At 37.8% G+C, this 24,670-nt stretch overlaps 1 protein-coding gene across 1 annotated transcript; it reads right to left on the bottom strand.

Annotated features, from left to right (window-relative positions):
* Positions 1–3,386: 3,386 nt before the first annotated feature.
* On the bottom strand, positions 3,387–4,860 carry LOC115899970 (nucleosome assembly protein 1-like 1). The gene has a single exon (XM_030939098.1). The coding sequence runs from the start codon at positions 4,725–4,727 to the stop codon at positions 3,552–3,554; it is 1,176 nt and encodes a 391-aa protein (XP_030794958.1). The 5' UTR covers positions 4,728–4,860; the 3' UTR covers positions 3,387–3,551.
* Between the last annotated feature and the right edge of the window lie 19,810 nt (positions 4,861–24,670).

Below are 24,670 nucleotides of genomic sequence, written 5' to 3' on the forward strand. Positions count from 1 at the left end.
TTGACTTTAAGGCTTTTGAAAAACATGTATGTATTTATATTTTTCCAAGGTAAAAAGCTCTGATGTACTCCTCATAGCCATCGTGAGATGCAGCATATCAAACAGCCTTATAGCTGTGGCTGTATTTCATTCTTAAGAAAAGCCCATAGCTGTGGTACTCTCAGAGACTTTTCATATCTCCATCCAGCATTTTCATGGTGGCTATCTCTCAAGATTCCAGATAAGAAATATATTTGACCTTTAACACATGGAGACTTGATAAATAAAATACATGAGAGTACAATAAAGCAAAGTGAGTTCTCTCCTCTATTGAATACACTAAGAGAAGTCCTTTTGACAGGATTCTGTACCCCACCAATGGGCCCATATTTGGTTGACTTCTCTAATACAATTCCACTTTTGCAAATGCCTAAAACATATTGATATGGTTTGGCTCTGTGTCTTCACCCAAATTTCATCTCAATTGTAATCCCCCTAATCATCACGTATTGAGAGAGGTACCAGGTGGGAAGTACTAGATCATGGGGGTGATTTCTCACATGCTGTTCTTGTGATAGTGAGTGAGTTCTCACAAAATCTGATGGTTTTGTTAGGCAGTTTACCCTGCTGTTGCTCACTCTTGCCTACCACCATGTGAGATATGCCTTTTCCCCTTCCACCAAGATTGTAAGTTTCCTGAGACCTCCTTAGCCATGCGGGAAATGAGGCAATTAAAACTTTTTTCTTCATAAATTACTATCTTTAGAGTAGTGTGAGAATGAACTAATACACACATATACCAATAGGTATGAGTAATTGAATAATATTTTTCACTTAGGATATTGAGAGTCTGTTTTCTAAAGTTCTTGCCAAGATGTTCTTAAAGCTTTGTTTTAAAAATCATCACTCACCAGAATGCTTTTTGGGTTTTGCTTCTATATTATCTTTTGGAATAGTATTCTGTACCAGCATATTATTCATTAATTACTTAACATACACCAGGGCCCAAACTTAAACAGTACCCAAAAAGTTAGCCACCAAAAACATTCTCCAGATCACAAGAAATGGAAGTTCCCCAATGGAAAGTCAGAACAAGCCTTCATGTTTTCATTGAGGAGTGTGAAATATACTTAAATCATTATTAAACAGTCATGTTCTTTCTCTGGGAAGCAGTTTACCGAAAGGTTACAGCTCTATCCGAGATTGGTGAAGTGCTGTTGAATTTTACATTTTTAAATGCTATACTTTAGCAATATGAAAATATCATTTTAAACTTTAAGGACACAGATCAGGTATATTTTAGCTTTAACAATGAAGTAACATTTAACAATGCATTATTGTGTGGAGAAAATGAATACTAAGTTTACCTGAAAAAAATTGGATGAAAGGAGATGTTTTAGTATTTTATTTTTCATTCTCAAAATGTATTTGCTGTTATCTTTAAATGGGTAAAGTAAGGCAGGCTTTAAGACACTTGGGATACTAAGTGGGTGTGAGTCACTGGTAGCTGTTTTAAAAAAATTAATGTAGGCCACGCATGATGGCTCACACCTGTAATCCCAACACTTTGGGAGGCTGAGGCAGGCAGATCACCTGAGGTCAGGAGTTCAAGACCAGCCTTACCAATATGGTGAAACCCCATCTCTACTAAAAATACAAAAATTAGCTGGGCATGGTGGTGCACACCTGTAGTCGCAGCTACTCAGGAAGATAAGGCAGGAGAATCAATTGAACCCAGTAGGAGGAGGTTGCAGTTAGTAGAGATCACATCACTGCACCCCAGCCTGGGTGGCAGAGCGAGATTCCATCTCAAAAAAATGAAAAAAGAACTATTGCAGTTAGATAATTTGAGGTATCACCAGTGAAAGCATAAAAATACATGTTGCTGCATTAATTCTGCTTTTGTAAAATGTATGTCTCTTGATAAATGAAAAACAAAAAAAAAATAAAGCTACAGATATATCATACAGTGATTGGTGAAATATTCTGTGCTCTCAGTCCAGACTCAAAACTCTGTCTGGTTTGAGAGCATCCTCCTTGTGTGCAGTCACCTGCTATGACTGTTCAATGGATGTTGGTGTCTTTTAAAATAAATTTTCATTTTTTATCAACATTAGAGAGAAAGGAAAAGATACTGTGACTATTCATCATTTTGGTGACTATTAATCTAGGTGACCAGAAGATCACTAATTTTATTTTGATATTGCTAATTTCCTATGAAATTGGCTGACAGAGGAAGTCTTTCCCCTTCTAAGTGTCTCCCTTCCCATTTCAGTGAATCTAATTTTTTCCACGTGTGCAGACAGAAAGAAGGAGAATAACGGGAAAATACAAAACTAAAGGATCTAAAAATCAGTTCCAACAATAATCTACTACAGCTATCAGTGATGGTACAGATTCCCAAAGCAGTAGGGAAGTTAGTCATTCAAATTGTGTTTATTGACAGCCAATCTTTTTTTTTTTTATTCTTTTAGCTGGCTTATATTTCTCAAACTAGTTCATAGTAAACTGGTGATTATATACAACATGACTATATTGTTTCCTTTATATTTTTATTTTATTTTTATAATCTTGCAGAATTGCCTCTGCACCTTCCCTTTAGCCATAGCCAATTTAAATATATTTGCATAGTGCGAGAAAACCTCCCCTGGAAAAATACTGCATTATTAAGTTACAGATTCAGTTAAAACCCTAAATCATTTAAAAAAAAAAAAAAGAAAGGAAAAGAAAAGAAAAGAAAAAGAAAGAAAGAAAGAAAGAAAGCAAGAAAGAGAAAGAAAGAAAGAAAAAGAAAGAAAGAAAGAAAGAAAGAAAGAAAGAAAGAAAGAAAGAAAGAAAGAAAGAAAGAAAGAAAGAAAGAAAGAAAGAAAGAGAGAAAGAACGCTTACCTTTAATTTTCAACAAATATGAGTGTTCGCTTTGCTTTGCTTTGCTTTGCTTTGCTATGAGAGCAGCTTCCATGCTTTATACCTATTCTGGGTCCTATAAAGTTTGGGATCACATATGATGGAAAATCAGAAAACCACTGGCAGATCTGCGATATGCCTCCAAAGCTTTCTGACCATTGAGTTATTTCAGGAAAGGTTTCAGCCATTCAACTACACTTTATGGGAGTAGAGAGTTCAAAGACCACCCAATATCTCAGTTCTTCCTACACAAGAACTCTTACAAAACAGCTTCTCTAATATATTAGCCCACAGTGACCCTGCTTGTGGGTCAGAAGATGCCCCTTAGAGAACTTCTGATTGGCCAATAGTTTGGTTAATTAATTTTAAAAGTTAAGATGGATAAAGCAGATAATATATAACTCTGAACACTGTTTTAGCCTAAAATATACAAATGTACTTCCATTCAACCACATTTTATTTTTTTTTTTTTTTTTTTTTTTTTTTTTTTTTTTTTTTTTTTTTTTTTGTATTTGAAATTTTTATTTTAGGCTGCAAAAACAGAAACAAGCAAACAAACAACAAATAACTTGAAAATAGGCTTGTCAAATGATGTAAATTCATCCTTTCCAGGGAAGCAGAAGGTAGACCAGTGCAGGTTATCCTCAAGGCCACATACATCCTGCTTCACTGCTGCTTGCACTCTGCTGGGTTTTGATCCTTCTTTGGGTCATAGTCTGGATCATTTTCCTCATCTCCTTCTTCTTCCCCTTCCTCATCCGCTTCTTCACCTTCTTCATCATAATCATCATCATCATCTTCAATAGCTTCTCCAGTAAAATATAACACTGATCTCGGGATTATACGCTCACGTAAAAAGTGACCAATTTCGAAGTCTGCAGCAAGGATAGCTTCAGCATCATCATCCAGATCTCCACTCTCAGGAACTTCAGGAGGGGCAAAAAAATTAAAGAAAGAGTCATTGGAAACTGTTTTAGTCACAGTACGAACTGTCCCACGTCCCTTGTGTTTCTGCTTCTTCTTAATGGTTTTCAAAGTGACATTCTTTCCTTTTTTCCAATCTATCTGGCACCCTGTACAACCCATAATTTCTGGTCCATCAAAAGAAAAGGGATCAGAATCATCTGGTTCTGACCTCATCCTATATGTCTTTGTCAGCACTTCATTTGTAAAATATTCATTGGGTTCAAAGTGAAATTCTAAGACAAAACTCATAGGCTGGCCAGCATCTGAGAATTTCACTTTAATATCTTTCAAGTGTTTCAGAATAGGTTCATCATGTTCCTGAACCATATCACTGAGCAAGTCAACATTCTTAAAAACAGTTAACCAAAATTCAGGAATTCCTTTGGGGTCTTCTTTTTCTTCATCCTTTTTCTCATCTTCGATCTTGGCCTTTTCTTTCAACTCCTCCGAAATCTCATCTTCTTCATCTGGTTTCCATTCACATTCTTCCTCCGTAGGTTCATAAATTGCATTAATAATCTCAAATCGCTTATCAAACAGAGGCTGATAGAGAACAGCATACTTCCTTTCAAGATCGTGAACTTCCTCATAGAATTTGGCTTCTATCTGTGCACATTTAACTTGCAGGTTTTTGAGAGCATTCACTCGTCTTTTAACTACCCTAGGCAGGCTTTCAATGTATCCTGTTGGTGTTTCTACCAGACCATCAAGTCTTTCTTGAAGGGCTGCAAGAATCTGAGGATTTTGCATCATCTGAACAGTTAGCTGACGTGCTTTGATTTTTGTTTCTTCACCAGTTTCCTCTTCTTCTACTTCTTCAACATCATCCAAATCTTGATCAAGTTCAGACTGTTCTTTGTTGTCAATGTCTGCCATGTTGTAAGAACTCCAAATATCGGCGGCTAGTATGGGGAGCCAGGCGGCCGGAGCTGCGCAGGCAGTGACTCAGGGCGGCAGCGGCGGCGGGAGGAGCAGGAGGCGGCGCCGCGAGCAGATGGCGCTAAAAAAGCTCAACCACATTTTAAAGTGGAGCAAAGCACTTTCAATAACAATCCATCAGTTAAAAAACCAAATCACCATTTTCATATAAACCATATCCAAAATGCATCATCTATGACTACTATCAGTTTGGACAACTTCAAAGTAGAATAAAAATTTAAAGACTCTTGCAAAATAAGATGAGTAGAAAATCCATGATTTTCATAATTTTTTTCCTCCAGTCTTTTACATCATCTCAACACCTAATTGAACAGCAGTTTTCTATTTCTTGGCAACTTCACCGTTTTAGCTTTTGTAAAATATTTCCTTGGTTTTCAGAAATGACAACTCTTGTCACACTCAGATTGTATCTGTTTATAGGATGTTTTACTAAATTATGCAATTATGATTTTAAAAATACAACTGAAATGAACAGGAATAGATACAACTGACTACTGGCAATCAAACAATTCAATCAGTGGAAACAGAGGTGCACAGGCTTACAAAAGAGCAGTGCACTACTGAAGTGTGGATGCGGGTATAACTCAGTAAATTTTACAGAAGGATTGGAGACTCTCCAGTAATCTGATGACTTTTTAATAGGACATTATTTAAAAGAGAAAATATATCAACTCTAGGTAAATTAATAAAAACCATAGCTTCTACTATTGTTCAGATTCATTAGATGACAATTTTTGGTTATTTTCTGCTGGGCATCAAGAATCCTGCATCTGGGAATACAGAATAAGGCTGTCCAGGCTGGTCTCTCCAGTATCACTGGAATATGACCCCATGTTCCACTGAACATTTGTTCGCCTAGATGTCCTTCCTACCACTTCATCTGATAACGCCGTGCTGCACCCAGTACTCCAAGATCGCTGATGTGCCTCAGGTGTTTGGATATCAGCCATGTGCAGGATTTAATCCTGATAAAAGGGCTGAGATCCTCAGTCACCCAGACAGCTATTTTCCTCTTCACACATACGGTTTCAGAACGAAATATACAGTAAATCAACTAAAGTTGAATTTCCCCCCCAATATTGCAATCAAATGAAAGATGTATTACACTGCCCCTTGGAAGACTCAAGTGTGCCTAAGCATTCGTGAGACCTTTAGAATGGCCTTATACGTTCCTAATACGTCTGTTACTGATGTTTTAAACAGAAAATATGAAGGAAAAGAAAACTGCTGAAACATGATTGAAGTTCCTGGTCGTGTTGTTTCCTGTTGGTATAACTAAAATGTAAGGAGTATACATTTCATGATTCTCTACAAATGAAACCCTATCCCACTCTTTAATTTGCTAAAACATGGTAAAGGAAGGGACTGACATCGTTTTGTTGAAATTTATTTAATTCATAAAGTAGAGACTTCTTATGATAATAATGCTTGCTGATATAGTACTTAATCATCCTTCTTGTATGGACAACCAGAATGTACTAAGAAAATTCTATAAAATTTGGATATATATTTTTTAATAAGAAATATTTATTTTAAAAAGAAATAAATGGGTGAACATTAATGAAATATCATATATTAGAGCTATAATGATATATGACAAAAGCTCATTGCAGCTGCAAATTAACCTACTTTTTAATGATACCCTAAGTTCCTTCAATACAATTATTGTATCAAATTTCCTATGAATGCTCAACAAAACGTGCAGTTTGAACATTGTAAAAACCAGAAACCATTGAGTCAGGAAAAAAACATCACTTATTTATGCAGCTTGTTTTGGACAAACTTTTAAAGTAACTTTCATAACTACAGATGGCCTTAGACGCCAGCTGCCATGTGTTCCTGGAAGGAATTAAAATTCCAGCACCACTTGTTGCCCGGGTGTGACACATGGTGATGGTTCCTCAGCTGGAGCAGTGTTATCACTGTATTGGTCCTCATATTTAGAGCTCTGGACTTCTTTTATGATATCTCATGTGAAATTTTGGCATTATTTTTGTGTCTTCTGTTGATGAAATTACATTCTCACTGTACATGTTGTGTTAAGTCTGGCAGTTTTGTTCATCAAATCCAAGAAGCAGTGTTTTACGTAAAATATACACTAGAATCTTTTTAGTCTCGTAGTGGCAGGTATACTTTAACATTAAAGTACTATAATTTTTATTCAAAGACTTTTTTCCTTCATACCATTCTTGCACACCAAAAGCTAGCTTAACAGGTGATCTGTTATGAGTCAATGAGGCAATTTTGACAGGATGTTGTTTAGATTCTCCATTTCAATGGAATCCATAGTGGTAGCTGCCTCACAGAGTTCTTGTAAGAATTCCTGTGAAGTGCTTAGCACGGTGCCCTGGCTGGCTGCTGAGCACTGCGTCACCCGTTACTGCACCCAGAGTCTGACCGCTGCCTTCACAGTTTCATTTCTTCTTCTCCCCAGGAGCCGCCATTTTCCCGACCTTGCCACAGCCACAATTTCTACTGCTATGCCTGCCTCCACCACTAGGGCAGCCTGTGGAATTCATGGATCCCTGGTTCAAATTACTCTTCCATTCATAGAACCCTGCACCGGCCCCACCTCATGCAGAGTGGAAGCCCTGACTGTCTGCCCTGCCATGGCCATTCCCCTCTCTGTCCCCATTCCCTACTGCTTCTTCTGTGATTCCTCAGCTCCAGCCACACCAGGCGACTTGAGGCCCCTGGGACTCACACCACAGGCACGGCCCTGCGTCTGGGCTTCTACACTCACTGTTCCCACTGCCCAGAGTGCTTTTCCCCTAGTATCTGCATGCCTTACCTCCACACTTCCTCCAAGATATCTGTCACATTCTCCCTGAGGCCTTCTCTGACCACTCCACATGAAATCGCAACAGTCCTGCCGCCCCAGCACTTTCTGTCCCTTTGCACTGATCTATATTCTGCACAACTCTCATCACCCTCTAATATACTTAGTGTTGTGTAAACTGTGTGTCTCACTCTTCTAGAAGGTAGTCCCCACAAGAGCTGATATCTTTGTTTATATCCCCAGCACATAGGACAGTATGAAGCACATGGTAGGCCTACAATAAATATTTGTTGAATAAATTAAAACTGCATGTACATGCACACTACTAATGCTGCTTTTTAACATGTGAACTGTCTGATTAACAAATTTCATTATCAATCTCTTACTCAGGATCCCAAGAACGCTTGTCATCCAGGAACACACATCGTGTTAGAAACAGATGAATGCAAGATGCCTTGAGTGTTCACTGTTAGTTATGAAGAAGTAATAATAGATGATGTTTTGACTGGTGGGAGCAAGTTGAAGGCTGTAGACAGCAATGAAGAAAATTATTTTTTTGGAAGATGAGAAAGCCATGGGAGATGAGAAGAGCTGGATGTTTCAGCCTGACATGGGTTCATTAGGCCTGGGGTGACAACTGAGTCACCACTCAAGAGGTCCTACAGCTCCACAAGCTCCTCTTCATCTCTACAAGTAAGATCCAAGAATCCTAAAACACACTGGTTATTTGAAGGAATGGGTTCAGAGAAGAAATAACCATATTAGTTAGTCAGAATGTAGCAGGTGTGGCTGTGGGTACTTGAGCAAAAATCATCTCAGTGGTTCACTGGCAGCCTAGCGAGATATGCTATTGGGTCCACTTTTACAGAGAAATAAACTTGGGCACAGACACAAATCCAAGCCACACAGCTGGAAAGTGTCATAGTCATAATGGAGCCTAGGGCTCCAATCCCATTCTGTTTCCACTTCACCAAAGCAGCTTTCCATCCATCCTACCCTCAAAACAAGAATAGCATAAGTTACCTTCACAATATTCCGTTTACAAGGCAGAGGAGTGTGAGACTGTCTTTTAAAAAGAATTTCATTCGATAAATTTCCTACCTTCTGGTACTTACAGGGTTGATTCTCAACTCTCAGAAGAGTCAACTATTTGGAGTATTCATTTCCTGCCTCTTCAGCTCTGGTTTTATTTTAAATCTTGTTGGCAAATTAGTAGCAGGGGAGGTTTTCAGGATTACCTATGTGATCCAGAGCTGAACAGGAGGGGAGTTCAGCTTAGGTTGATTGATCATTACTTCCTGGGGATAAGGGAGGAGCAGGGGAAAGGCTAACATGGTGAAAATAAAGTACTGCATCCTGAAATTGAGTTTACCTGGGCTATATTTTAGTCATGAAAAACTGAGGTTTTATGAATGATTTTTTTAAACAATCATGTTTTTCTCTTTGATTTTTTTCTCAACAAAAAATAGAAAATAAATATCTGACCTTAAGTATAGATAACCTCCAACAAATAATATTTGAGAATGAAAATCAGACAAGCAAATCAGGGTGTGCACACTCAAAGGAAATCTCAAACTAGAGTACATGATGCAATTTTACCTAAACACTGAAATTTCTTACAAATCACTTGAACAATGACAAACTGATGGTATCCATGACTTTTGAACAGATTGTGCAAACTCCAAAGGAAATGCTTGAAATAAAAAAAAATACATATAAATTTAGTTGCCTAACTTCTGTCAATTGCTATTCTCTTTATGGTCTTATATATGATACTTTTTTTGAGATTCAAGCCTATAGTTCTTTGGTCAAAGATAGAGTTTAAAAATAGTAGAGCCAAAAGCACTACTACATAATTTTTATATTAACACCAGGTAAGCCAAGTTTATTTACTGCTATTGATTCTAAATAGGCTTTCTATTATGTAATAGTTTTCACAGATGTAATTTTCACTCTCTGTGACAGGCAGCTAATTTTTCCAGTTAAATAGGGGATCTAATTAGTTCAGTTTGTTTGTTTGTTTGTGACAGAGTCTTGCCCTGCTGCCCAGGCTGGAGTGCAGTGGCATGATCTCGACTCACTGCAACTTCCGCCTCCCAGGTTCAAGCGATTCTCCTGCCTCAGCCTCCCAAGTAGCTGGGATCATAGACAATATGCCACCACGCCCAGCTAATTTCTGTATTTTTAGTAGAGACAGGGTTTTGCCATGTTGGCCAGGCTGGTCTCGAACTCCTGACCTCAAGTGATCTGCCTGCCTCAGCCTCCCAAAGTGCTGGGATTATAGGTGTGAGCCACTGCACCCGGCCTAGTTCAATTTCTTTAGAAATATTTTACTTCTCTTGGAGTACTATTTGCCCAGATATTATAGTTGAATGAACTGGCCAAGGAAAACAAAACAACAATTATTCCACAGTTGGTAGCAGCATATTTAGACATAGCATATGCTGTATGGCTACTGAGCTATATGATTATAGCTCAAAGAACTACAGTCATTTATGTTGATGGCTAGGCCATTGCTCATATTTTTTGGGAAAACAAATAGATTTACCAAAATCCTCTGCCTCTTAACACAATAGAAACACCAGTGATTCTGAGATACTAGTTATTTCGTTTGTTTGTTTGTTATAATTCATAATTTACTTAGTTTCTCCTAGATTTTTGTTTACTAAACTGTAAAGTAAGTAACATAATCATTTTAACTTAAAAAATGGAAAATTAAATGATATAATATCTGGGAAGGTATTCTATAAGCTGCAAAGTGTAAGACAAATGTATGATATCATTACCACTATTTTAGATCATCTGGATTTATTTTATTTTTCTCTTAAGCAAGTGCAATGGCTTGGAGGAAAGGAAATAATTTTCTTGCCTACCTACTTTACTTCTGCTTAATGAAATTTGTTAGATGCAAATTAAGAGCCTCTTAAATGCTTAAATACATGTTGTGTTTATCAAACATTTAAGCTTTCCAATATTAGAATAAAATTATCACTAGATTACAGATTTTTTCTATGACAGTTATCTTTCTTATTTATGCAGAATTATTTTTATCTGTACTTATATGTGTCTTTTAAAGTGAAAAATTTTTTATTGCTTGAGTATACTATACGTGCTCTTTTAATAAAAGTTTTTAATTCATCTGATGACCAAAAATGATTTTTTAAAATGATGAGAGCCACACCAGGTCTTCAAAAGTGGGCTAGAACTCACCAGTCTTTTCCAGTTCAGTGAAGTATTTGTTTTTTATATCAGTGGAACTCTAAGTTTCTTTCTATGGGTTCACAAAAAACTACAAACCGAACCTTTGTATGACATACCTAAAGAAGGCAGATTCAAGATATGCTTACATTTATTCTGACAATTGACATGGGAACAAATCCCTTAAATTATTCAGATTTCCAGTAGAAATAATCCCCACCTGGCTCTTCTGAAGACCTTGAGCTCCAATATAATTCAAACACATGTTTAGTTAAAGAAGAAAAACACAAAATAGATTTTTTCTTTGCATGAGTGTGTGATAAATTGAGAAAAATATATGTTTTATAAAACTAAATTTATAAATAATCAAAAGTGATAACTTTTACTTGCCCTTGAAGAATATTTTTAATAAAATTCAGCTTTGTTTCATAAGTAATGTAGTGCTTGCCTGTGGTTGGGGTAATTCTGCAGAAATTTCTTCCTAGGAAATGAGAGGATATTACTTGCAGACCTTTGCTTTTACCAGGAAAAAAAGGTCTACATATTATCCATATGGAGGACTGTGCTTGGTAATAGAATCAGTAAATTACAATAGATGCCAACAAGCCTATTCCAGTCCGGGGCTATTTGTTATAACAGAGTCTCCACTCTAACTCTGCGCGCAGTGTGTATTAAAGGACTTCTCTGCTCACAGTGCTTATATATACTTTTTTCTTCTTCTTGATGTTTGCTCCTGGTTTGGAGAGCTCAAAATAAACTTATTTCCTGTTTCTAACCAAAAAGAAAAAGAAGAGAAAAACAATTCCGTAGTTGGTGATCATGACTGTCCACCTGGCAGGGGAATCATGGGTGAATATAAAATCCCAGAAGGGGGGTGAGGACCAGCAGGAGAGGACCAGTTTCTTGGAGAGCAATCAGGCACCTTAACACATGGGTAACCTGAGGGAGAAGCTCACATAAAATTTGGTCTGACTTTTCCCAGAGTGCTTTTACCTCAGATGTTTACTTCAAGGTCCCCAAATCCAGAGAAATAAGAAAAAGATCAAGTTTTAAGAAACACCTCTTCTGTAATAAAGGGAAAAAAATGTCCCAGGGATGCTTTCTATTTCTGCTTGAAATCAAGGAAACAATGAGCATGGGAATCACCATCACCATATTCACTGGGCACCCCTTAAATCTGTTAGAGGTCAGAGACCTTTGCCTGAGCAAGTAGGTTCCGGCTGAGGATGCTTTTTGTAATCACTTCCAGAGAGTAGCAGTGTACTTTTTGAGCCTTAGAAACCAGGATCTTTCATGGGCATGAAAGGTGCACAGGAGTATTATTTTCAGCACATGAGGATTTTGTCTGTGTGGTGGGGAGGGGTGGTGGCTGTTTTGCCTCCCATCACAATTACAATATTCTTTCACTTCCCAGGACAGCTCTTGGGTTTTGCTGTCCCTCAGTTACTGCTGACATATGCTTGGTGGATATAAAAGGCCCTAGAGGCCAGGCACAGCAGTACATGCCTGTAATCCCAGCACTTTGGGAGGCTGAGGCGGGTGGATCACGAGGTCCGGAGTTCGAGACCAGCCTGGCCAACATAGTGAAACCCTATCTCAACTGAAAATATAAAAATTAGCCGGGCGTGGAGGCACACGCCTGTAGTCCCAGCTATTCAGGAGGCTGAGGCAAGAGAATTGCTTGAACCCGGGAGGCAGAGGTTGCAGTGAGCGGAGATTGTACCACTGCACTCCAGCCTGGCAACAGAGCGAGACTCCATCTCAGGAAAAGAAAAAAAAAAAAGAAAAGAAAAGAAAAGAAAAAGAAAAAGCCCTAGAACTGTCTTTGCCAATTAGAGATGTCTGTAAAGAAGTAGCAGCTCCGTGTGTTTTCTCTGTCCAGCTGCCTCTTATAGTATGTTTCTCAAAGCAGCTTCCTAAGCTGGTGCATGGGTCTTTTAAGCTAATGCAATTTGTCGTCTTTGGCCTTTTAGTTGGAACTTCTTCTGCTCCAAAATTAAATTGATCTTCTTAAATAGGGCAGAATGGGGAGCAAGGATGCCATTTGCTCATCAATGGATTAGACGATCACAGATCCTGTTTTTATTACTCGGACATTACCTTGACTTTTCTAGATTCAGTCAGCTCCACAGTTCCTTGAGCAGCAAAGATGAAGAGAACCTATTAAATTGCCAAATATGTCCTCTCTTAATGTAGCAGAAACGTCTACATTATGTAGCTGTGCTAATTTGGCTTTTTATTGTGTAAGAAGGAAGCTGATCCCCTTGTTTCCCATAGCAGCCCAAATTTTCTTTATTGATGCACATGGAGACCTCCTTTGAACTTGGTTTTGAACTTTGGGACTGTTGGCCTTTTTATATGGAATTGTGCATCACTTAATATTTTTATTTTTATGTGTTTTGCCAGGATTGTCATGCTATGAACTACATCAGATAAGATGTATCCTCATGGCAGAAGAAGGAAATAAGACAAAATGATGAATCCAGTTGAAGCACCGTTTTAGAGATATGATTTATTTTTCATTTTTCATGCATAAATTTTGTATAGCCTTCTCCTTAGTAACACCAGCTCTACTGATGCCCTGATCCAAAGATGTTTATGTAAATCTCTCTTATCCAAACCACAGAATTCCCACCATCATGTGTAAATAGAAGGCACTAGATAAGCAGGTTGTCAGCAATACCACCAGGCCAGAAACTCTGCTTCTTATGAGAATTTTCTACCAAAAGAACTTGAAAGTATCTCAGTAAGCCATAAAAAGGTTGAAGTTAATTTAATCATGCTAGCTCTGTAAATATTTCTAAATCTTGCATTACTTAAGGGCTATATTTATACTAATATGTATCAAATCAATGCCAAATTTATCTCCAGCAGTAAAATGTTAAAACAACTTTAAAAAAAACTATCTTTTAGAAACAAAAAAGGTTACCATAAAGATTGGCACATTCATATCCTTTCTAAAGTGAAAGTAAAGGACAAATTCAGCTTTCTTTTTAGTCACGGAACACCTCGGGGAAAAAGAGAACAAGCAAACTGTGCCACACTTAGGGGTATTTGAACAATTGTGGCTTAACATTTCTAGTTTTCAGTTAAATTTAGTTAAAATGGTAAGTTTTACATCTATCTTACCACATAAAATATATAAATCAGAAAATAATTTTAATTAGAAAATAAATTTCTTATTTTTTAAGTCATATTGCACCAAGCGAGTGCCCCAAACAGCCTTGAAACACTGACAAGAGATACAGCAGGAACAAAAAATGCAGTCAAAGGGCTCCCCAGCTTCATCCACAGCATAACCCAGCTCTTGCCAAGATTGACAAGCTCTTGACAGGAAGAGTCTACTCTTCTTCAGTAAGTGGAATGTTTATCACTGATCAAGCAGTCTTGTGATTCCAATAAACCCTTTCCTTCTCGACTCTCATTTAGTCGTGGTGCCCCCGCCTGTTCCTGGAGCTGACTGTTAAGACTTTCAAGTTTAGGGAGGATGAATCATCCATCTAAATGGATTCTCTCTTTTGTCAGTCAAGAGAAGCATTTACCGGAGTGTCTTTCCTGGAAATATAAGGTCTGAGGGATGTTCATAGCTGCCCATTAAGTAAGGTCAGTGAGGAGTTCAGTGGTCAAATAAACTTAGGAAATGCTGAGTTACACAAACTGGGTTCCTTTGTTGCAAGAGTCATTAATAGATGTTAACTCATGACTTTTCAGGAGAGGAATATTCAGAATTTTCTTGGGAGTCTGAGGCAGGAGGATCACCTGAGGCCAGGAATTTAAGACTAGCCTGGGCAACATAGCGAGACTCTAACGCTACAAAGAAAAGTTTTTTTTAATTAGCTAGGTGTGATGGTGTGCACCTGTAGTCCTGGCTTCTTGGGAGGCTGAAGTGGGATGATTACTTGACTCCAGAAGTTCAAGCCTGCAGAGAGGTATGATTCCACCACTGCAATCCAGCAAGACTGTCTCCAAAAACAAAAACAAAAGAATTTTCCAAGAAAATTTTCCTGGTAGAGTTTTCCCAGGATAAAGCATTCCATGAATATACTTTTGGGAAAACATTGGTCTAGAAAAAACATGAGGGGTGCAATGCTTTGAAGTGTTATAACCAAAATAGCATTGCTACAATCAGTGACTACAATTTGTACTAAAAAGGGGGAGAGGGTGTGAGATTTAACTGCAATTAGTAGTGATAACTTTTGCTCTTATGAATAACTCCTAGACAATCAACGGGTTTGCTCTTTCGCTCACTACTCACTTAAGAATTGGTAACACGAGCAGGATTATTGAAGAATGGGACAGGTGGAGTTCTGTGTGTTGTATCTGTATTTCTGTTAGGCATGTTGGTAATGGTGGCAATGGCCGTGATGAAAGTGCTAGTGGGTGAGTAGGGGTGGAAATAAAGGTCGAACTTCTCAACTTAACAGTCATATGGAAGTCAGTATAAATGGCAAAAGAAAGGTTAGGATGATTAGAATAAGGGAAAATAGTGGTATGTTTATTTCTACTTGTCAGGGTATTAATGATTAACACTCATACTGAAACGGTTTCCATGTTTATAAGCTTCAAAAGGACAAGATAAATATGTGTGTGTGTGTGTGTGTGTTTATTTCTGTACATCTTAAAGTACCTACAGTGTTTCTTTTTTTGATTTTTTATTTTTCATTTCCGTAGGTACATAGTAGATACATATGGAGTATATGAAATACTTCGATATAGGCATATAATGCATAATAATTACATCATAGTAAGGGGGGTATCCATTCCCTCAGGCATTTATCCTTTGTGTTATAAACAATTCAATTATACTCTATTATTTTAAAATGTACAATTAAATTGTTATTGACAATAATCACCCTGTTGTGCTAACAAATACTAAGGTCTTATTCATTCTTTCTATTTTTTGTACCCTTTAACCATCCCCACTTTCCCACTACCCCACCCACTACCCTTCTCAGCCTCTGGTAACCATCTTTCTACTCTCTGTCTCCAGGAGTTCAACTGTTTTAATTTTGAGCTTCCACAAACAAGTGAGAACATGCAAAGTTTGTCTTTCTGTGCCATGCTTATTTCACTTAACATGACTTCCAGTTCCATCCATGTTGTTGCAAATGACTCGTCAGAAGTTTGGTTATCCCACGTCATGCTAGTGTAACACCCCATTTTATCGGCAAATATGAAAAACTAGAATTACCATTAAACTTGTCTTCAACAATAAGCTAAAGGTTTTTTAACTCAAAGCTTAATACACTATTTTGAATGTGGTGATAAAGCTGGGTTTGCCTTTTTATGTATGAGTGTTTATGTCACATCTCAATTAATAATTACTCTAGAATTCCTGATAACTCAGTACAAGCTAAATAAGTTTGAAAATCATATGATTTATTGCTATAATTTTGTATAAACTAAAAATGGTGAAATTGAATCAAGGAGTGAATGCTTTGAAAGCTGTAGCATTTTTGCACCAGGAAATTTCCTAAGAAAATAAAAAGTAATCAAGGAACAGGGGAATATGAGTGTTAGTTATTGATATATTTGTTTTTAGAAACATATGATGCTTATTATTTTACTCTACTATTTTTAAGTTTCTATGGGCACATATATTTTTTAAAATCATTGCTATATCTCATATGTACTACTTTGGGATCAAAAAGCAAAAAACTGGAAAAATTCCTTTCAATGCCTTTTTGGCTACCTGGGCCATGTAGCATCATTAAAATCCTATTTCAGGACTCATGTGATTGTCTTTTTTTTATTTTTAGACAATCCTTCCTAAAGAAACCACCCTTAATGACCTAGTTACAAATGGCATTTCATTTCAATGGGAGATTTCCTTCAGCTGTGGTTTTAACATTATGACAATTTTGACTCCAAATGGAAATGATAGCAGAGATTCTCTCATATTTCATTAGCCAAATCCTGAGCAAGAGAATAATACTGGGAACTTTCCTTTTAAGTCACATATTATTTTTAATTAGTATGTATGAATTAAATAAAGAAAAAAATTGTTTATATTTATACATAACCAACAAATGAAAAAAATTATAATTTCATTTTGGTAAAATTAAATGTAACACATTGTTGACACTAATGACAATGTTTTACACTTGTAGAGTATTTTGTAGATTTCTGAGTCACAGTTATTACTTCAGTAGAAACTCACAATTAGTCTGCTAAATAAAAAGGGGCAAAGAAGCAATGAAAGCCTTGAAGGTTCAATGACTTGTCCAGGGTCACACAGCAAATCACTTTCAGAGGTGAGGTTATCACCCCACTTTACCATCTGCTCCTCCACATGCAGAGTGCCTGTATCTCTGTGGTACAGACTGTGTAACTCAATCTAGTAGATTAAAATAGTAATGACAGCTACCATGTGAATAAAACTTTCCAGTTTATAGAGTTCTTCCACATAAATTATTTAATTTCATCTTTCCAACAACATTTTGAGATTAGTATTATCGTGACCATTCTCATTCCAATGAACAACTGAGATTTGACAATATCAAATGACTTTGACCTTGGCTATAAAAGACTCGGGTCTTTGAATCCTACTTTCTTGTCTCTAAGTTGCTCAAGTAACTCTAATGCAGAAATTTATATTTAATTTCATGATGTCTTTTTGTCTGTTTGCGAAAAAGCATCTTCCCATCTACAGTCATGCTCCAAGAACAACCTCTCCATCAGCAACACACCACATATACAACAGTGGTCCCATAGGATTATAATGGAGCTGAAAAATTACTATTGTTTACTAATGGCATAGCCATCTTAATGTGGTCATAGTGCAAGGCGTTATTCACGTGTTTGTGGGGATGCTGGTATAAACAAACCTACTGCACTGCCAGTCATATAAATGTTTAGCACATACAATTATGTATAGTATGTAAGACTTGATAATAAATGTCTGTCACATAGTGATGTATTTACCATTTTATAGTTGTTATCAGTATTTTAGAGTGCTCCTTCCACTTATAAAAACAAACGTAAAACAGCTTCCGGCAGGTCCTGCAGGAGGTATTTCAGAAGGCATTGTTATCATAGAAGATGACAGCTCCATGCGTGTTATTGCCCCTAAACTTTCCAGTGGGATAAAGTATGGAGGTGGAAGATAGTGATATTGATGATCTTGATTCTGTGTAGGCCTAGGCTAATGTGTGTTTTTGTCTTAGCTTTTATAAAAAAGTTGAAAGAGTGAAATAGAAAAACTAACAGAATAGGGATATAAAGAAAGAAAAATAGTTTTGTATAGCTATACAGTGTGTTTGTGTTTTAAGCTTAAGTTCCATTGCTAGAGTCAAAAAGTTTTAAAAATTCCAAGTTTACAAAGTCAAAAAGTTACAGTAAACTAAGGTTAATTTATTATTGAAGAAGAAATTTTTTTTATAAATTTAGTGTAGCCAAAGTGTACAGTCTTTATAAAGTCTACAGTAGTGTACAACAGCATTCTAGGCCTTCACATTCATTCACCACTCACTCACTCACCAGAGAAACTTCCAGTCCTGCAAGCTCCATTCTTGGTAAGCGCCTTATATAGGCATATCATATTTTATTTTTTATGCTGAGTTTTTACTGTAACTTTTCTATGTTTAGCTATGTTTAGATTCAGAAATATTTACCACTGTGTTACAATTGCCTATAGTATTCAGTACAGTAACATGCTGTACAAGTTTGTAGTCTGAGAGCAATAGGCGCTACCATATATCCTAGGTGTGGAGTAGCCTATACTATCTAGGTTTGTGTAAGTACACTCTATGATGTTTGCACAAAAGTGAAACTGCCTAAGCTGCATTTCTTGGTACTTATCATTAATCGATGCATTACTGTATATCTTTCTTATGGAGACAATAAAGTTAGTGCACATTTCCTAAGCCAGCATCCCTCAGTAACAGAGAGAGGTGACCCAGAAAACAGCAGAGATCATCACATTTAGATGACTCTGAGCTTTAGTATTCTTCCTTAAGATATATCTGCTGTTAAAGTACAGCAATGAGTCAAAGGCAGAGAGACATTTTCAACATGATTTTCACTTAATTAATGGTATTCATTTAATAATAAAAATAAATAAATTTTGTTTATTTCTCAATGGGCAGCTACCTTTTTAAAATTTGGATCTTTCTTTTTTTTTCTTTTGAGATGGAGTCTCACCCTGTTGCCCAGGCTGGAGTGCAGTGGCATGATCTCAGGTCACTGCAACCTCTACCTCCCAGGTTCAAGCAATCCTCCTGCCTCAGCCCCCCTAGTAGCTGGGATTACAGGCATGCACCACCATGCCCAGCTAAATTTTCTATTTTTAGTAGAGACAGGGTTTTGCCATGTTGGCCAGGCTGGTCTTGAATTCCTGACCTCAGGTGATCTACTCGCCTCGGCCTCCCAAAGTGCTGGGATTACAGGCATGAGCCACTGTGCCCAGTCTAAATTTGTATCTTTAAAAACCATTGTCCTTTATATAATTTATATCAGAAAAATTGTGAAAGACTTGTAGAGAATTGGTGTAATACGAATGATTCTTGTCCACAGCAATGTAAATTGTTTTCAGAAGAATGCAATTGAGTATTGCCCTGTAAATACTGACCAGTTTTTTTTCTATTTGGAAATTCATCTCTGCATTCCTCTGAATTCTCCTTTTTCATAATTACAATATTGTGCTGTTTCTCTCATTAATAGGTTAAATGAAATCTTTAATATATGTTTAGTTTATGTTTGCATGACAGTCGTGATTTTACCTTTTAAAATGTCCTTTAATCCTGGAATATAATATTTATTTCAAAACCCAGGTTTGCCCATTAGATATGATGACAGTAGACTAGACTACATATAGCAAGTACTATCAGTATTCTTATATTATGAATATAAGAAACTAGGCTGAGCGTGATGGCTCATGCCTGTAATCGCAGCACTTTGGGAGGCCAAGGTGGATGGATCATGAGGTCAGGAGATCGAGACTCATCCTGGTTAACACGGTGAAACCCCATCTCTACTAAAAAAAAAAAAAAAAAAAAAAAATCAAAAACTTAGCCGGGTGTGGTGGCGGGCACCTGTAGTCCCAGCCACTAGGGAGGCTGAGGCAGGAGAATGGCATGAACCTAGGAGGCGGAGCTTGCAGTGAGCCAAGATCGTGCCACTGCACTTCAGCCTGGGCAACAGAGTGAGACTCCATCTCAAAAAGAAAGAAAGAAAAAAGAAAAAAAGAAACTAAGAATTAATATAAGCGCCATGGTGTGATTTTTGTGTTTCCCCCCAGAATGCATATTCTAACTGCCAAGATGATGATATTAGGAGTGGGGCCTGTGGGAGGTGATTAGGTCACGAGGGCAGAGCCCTCATGAATAGGATTAGTGTCCTTATAAAAGAGGCCTTATCCCTCCCACCATGTGAGGTCACAGCAAGAAGGCACTTTCTATAAGCCAGAAGGCAGGCCCTCACCAGACACTGACCTGTCTTGATCTTGGACTTCCCAGCTTCCAGAACTGTAAGATATAAACTTCTGTTCTTTACAAGCTACTCTGTTTGTGGTGCCTTGTTACAGCAGCTGAAACAGACTAAGACAATAAGAATATAAGTAAGATTGAGAGATGAGCAAGTTGCCAAAGCCTAGCGTCAAATCATAAACACAGGCATCACGTTCTACTGCCTGTACTCCCTGTGCCTACCTCAGAGCTGGGATACTGCCAAGAGTTCTTTATTAATGATATAGGCTGTGACAGAGATGTGCGGCTTTGTCCCCCCTAAAAACTCTAAAGACATGGTTCTACCAGAACATGCCATTCCCACAGGAACATCTGAGATCATTAAGAATAGATTTTATTTGGAGCCTTGACACTACAAGCCCGGCCAGCTTTGGGCCTTTTCATAGCAACAGAGCACACTGATCCTGATATGACACAGAAGCATTAAGCTTCTCCCATGACCCTTTCACGGAACCCTGAAGTGAATCCATTAAGATTCTGTGTGACACAGTTACAGGGTGAGAGATGGTAAGAAGCAGCTCTCCACAATGGCATCCTCAATTTACACTCATTACTGCTGATTTTGCTTGGAGACAAAAGCGTAAAAAAGATACGGCTTCTGAAAGTAAGCAAGATTAGCATGAACTTTTTGTGGATGAGCGTAAGTCTCTAAAGGATCAGAATATTATAATAGAATATTAAATTTAGTCTTGGATAAAATATTTGTTGATGTGTACTACGGAAACTAAAGATAAAAACAACTTCTCATATATGCCATATCTCCCCTTCCTTAATACTATCCTCAGTGATATTATAAATATTGTTAGAATAAGTTTTACAAACAATACTCATTCAAATATATGCAATATTATTTTGATAACAGCACATATTGAATGTGTTTTACTCTGATTGTTCAGAAAATTAAATTTTAAGAAAATTAAGGGACAATAAGAAATGTAATAATTTTTAGTAGCAATTATTTTTGAAATACATTCAAGTAAGGGGGATACATTTTTTTCTTATGCCTTTTTCACCAGCTGTGCCAGCTTTCATTTCACTTCTATCGTATCAGGACTGCAGTTCAAACCTTTCCTACTTTCTAACTGAAGCTCCACAGACTCCATAGTGATAGTGCCAGGCCCAATAAGTCAAGGAAAAGCTTTTCGCAGAGCCACTGCATCATGTTGTCCTGCCAGCATTCCAATTAGAACTCTGAGGATGACAAGTTCTACATCCTCAGCTTAAAGTAAAATGTAACTGTGCCCCGAAGACCCACTCATCTCCGGCATATCTCCAGCCTTCCCTTCTCTCATCGTACTCCCTGTCCATTATGTCCCACTCAGCTTCAACTGCGCCCAGCACATACTCATCCCTTTCCTGATTCCTGTGCCTCCATAAATCCAGGGCCTTAATGGCCCTACTCCCCAGCATGGTTATACCATTGACGTCTTCATCACTGAGACTTCTTCTAATTCCTGAAGCTTGAAATGTGCCCCTTTTACCTGAATCTCTCTCCTCTACCATTTTTCCTATTCTCCCACCCTCTCACTGTTGCTGACCTTGATCTTTGGAGGGATTATGATCAAGAACTGAAGCTGCTCAACTCTTCTCTGTACTCACCACCCTCTTCTCACACCCTAACCTGCTTGACTTGAAATGGCAGGGTTTCTGTACTCCCACTCCCTCACTCATGCTGGCCCTTGTTGCTACTACTGTTAGGGTTTCTGGTCTCTCTGCTCTCACTTGCTTCACAATCCCTAAGCCACCTTTAACACACTTGGCCATCTCATTAATGTGTGTAGTGTCAGCCTAGACTTTTTCACATCCTGATTCTTCTTGTAACTGTTTGACCAGACCCCAACCCTAGGTAACCCCACTGTCTGCTTTCAGCTTTTGCTAGGCCTTCATATAGACTCCAAGGCTTGAAGGAGAATATGACAAACTGGAGCTAAATGGCGACGCTTAGAAAACTCTAAGGGAAAACATGATGAAAAAATTAAGATTTTTTCTTCCGTGAATAAATACATTCTTTCCTCATCATGCCCTTTTGCTACCTTTCTCTATGCCCCATACACACTCAGCAGCAGATGGCGTCATTCAGAGCTTTTATCAAGAATACAGAGTTCAGCTGGGCACAGTGGCTCACACCTGTAATCCCAGCACTTTGGGAGGCCAAGGAGGGTGGATCCCTTGAGGCCAGGCGTTCGAGACCAGCCTGGCCAACATGGCGAAACCCTGTCTCTACTAAAAATACAAAAGGGGAATTAGCCAGGCATGGTGGCAGGGGCCTGTAGTCCCAGCTACTCCAGAGGCTGAGGCAGGAGAATCACTTGAACCTGGGAGGCAGAGGTTGCAGTGAGCTGAGATGGTGCCACTGCACTCTAGCCTGGGAGACGGCACAAGACTCGGTCTCAAAAAAAAAAAGGAGAATACAGAGTTCATCTAAAGTGAATTCCTAAGGTTCTTCTCTTGGGCTTCAGCCCTTCTGTTTTCCTCAAAAATGAAGAGTTTGACACTGTTGAATCTCTTGCCATTCCCATTCCTCCTATTCTCCTACTTTTTTACTCCTACAGACCCTGACCCCCACTTTTTTGAAAGTCTCTTATTCTGTGCTGAGGTGGTCATGCAGTTTGTTCCTTCTGTATCTGATAACACTCCTCCTCTAAACTTAGGAGGTCAGAGATATTCATTGATTACCCGTTGTCTACACATATATTGTCCAAACTTTTTAGCATTCAGGACTTTTCATAATCCAGTTACTTTTCACCATTATCTTCTACTACTCTTATGCTGTGCAGCCTCCAGATAAAATAATTACTTGTCCATGAACGGGAAATACAATGCTACCAAAATACATTTTATGGTGTTAAGTAATAACTAATATTTTTATGTTCTACAGAGTCGTGTCTTCCTGAACAAAAATTACTGGCAACTTGGGTTAACAGATGTTGATCAACAACCATGCCTTGGAAGTTGGAGATAGTGAATCACTCCTGAGAGATTTACAGGTTTATTTGCCTCTGGGTTTCTTTATTTACAGTTCAAAGGGCAATAAATTGCTGAGCCTAACATTAATATTTTAAAGAGCTATAACATCTAGGACCTTTTGCTTTTTTTCCAACAGAGGGTTTGTTTGCATTAAAAACGTAAGGTTTCCCTCCTTCTCCCTAAAAAGTTACCCTTTTTAAATATTATGTTTACATAATATTTAATATAAAAGCTATGTAAATATTATGTTTCCTCCTTCTCCCTAAAAAGTAGGGGGCACCTGAACCACCAGTTGTATAGGTTATATAGGAACCAGCACCTGGGTTCATAATTTGGGAGTTCTTCCATATTGCAGTCTCCTTCTACACTTCTGTATATCCAGAGTAGCATCTGCTCCCATAGAATCACCCAAAGGGGAAACTGGGGACAGGGAAACTAACACCAAGATATCCTATAAGTAAACAATCAGCCTGTCTCTGACCCAGAAACCTTATATTTGTTCTCAGGAGAAAATAAGGAAACATACATATTAGAAATGTATCAAACAGAATTGTTCCAAAGAAATTCATTTAAATGCTTTGTGTAAGATGAGAATGAGAATTCTTTCACTTCATGTAGAATTTGTTTTTATTCAGGATTCTCACTTCATTCAGAATATGTTTATACTTAGCTTTTTATATGAAACTGAATTATCTATAAAATGGTGGTGAAAGTACTTTCCCACTTTCTCCAGATTTGGGAGTTATTTGTGTATAAACAGATTGTTAATTACTGAAATGGCATTGCAAGTGACTCTCTATCCCCCTCCTCGCCAGACCATCTATTCAGCTTACAATTTCTGTTGAAGTTCTCAACCTGAGAAGGTTGATAAGAAACCCATAGCATGGAATCTCCTGATTTGGAAGGGAGAATCTTTCCCATCATTCTATTTTTTGCCATGATGGCTGCAGGAAACTGTGCAGAGAGCACAGTTCTGCACAGAAGCACTGTGGATACGAGCAATGCTGTTAGGACCCTCTTGCTTTTATGTTTATATTCTCTTAGAGAAATTAGTATGTTTGGGGATTTTTGTGTTCATTCTCCTTGAGAAACTGGAATGCATTAATTTATGCCTTTATAAATATTTCTGGAAGAAGCCAGACCGCTTTGCCAATCATCAGAACTGCCAGTTTTTTCCACTATTAGGGAGTTCATTTTCCCACCCCCTGAGGCTTTTAAACCTTGCTGGCTGCATTTGAAATCCAGTCCTTTTAAGACTGTATCTTGAGTGATAACTTAAAACAACTCCTAATTCAGGATGTTGGTTTAGGAAGGAATAATTCAGATAAAAGAATCTGGGAAATAAGGCATATTGATTAGCAATCAGCCTTACAAACATTATCTTACTTTAGGATCCCAGGCGTGAAACTTCATGTCTCCTTCAAGTTCATTTATTTCTTCAACCTCCTGTCTTCAACCAGTCAGGAGTGAGC

Source organism: Rhinopithecus roxellana, chromosome 10 (assembly GCF_007565055.1).
Source record: "Rhinopithecus roxellana isolate Shanxi Qingling chromosome 10, ASM756505v1, whole genome shotgun sequence".
NCBI lineage: Eukaryota > Metazoa > Chordata > Mammalia > Primates > Cercopithecidae > Rhinopithecus > Rhinopithecus roxellana.

What these genes read in the sequence shown, in the direction of transcription:
- LOC115899970 (XM_030939098.1), bottom strand. Translation starts at nt 4,727, where the DNA reads ATGGCAGACATTGACAACAAAGAACAGTCTGAACTTGATCAAGATTTG.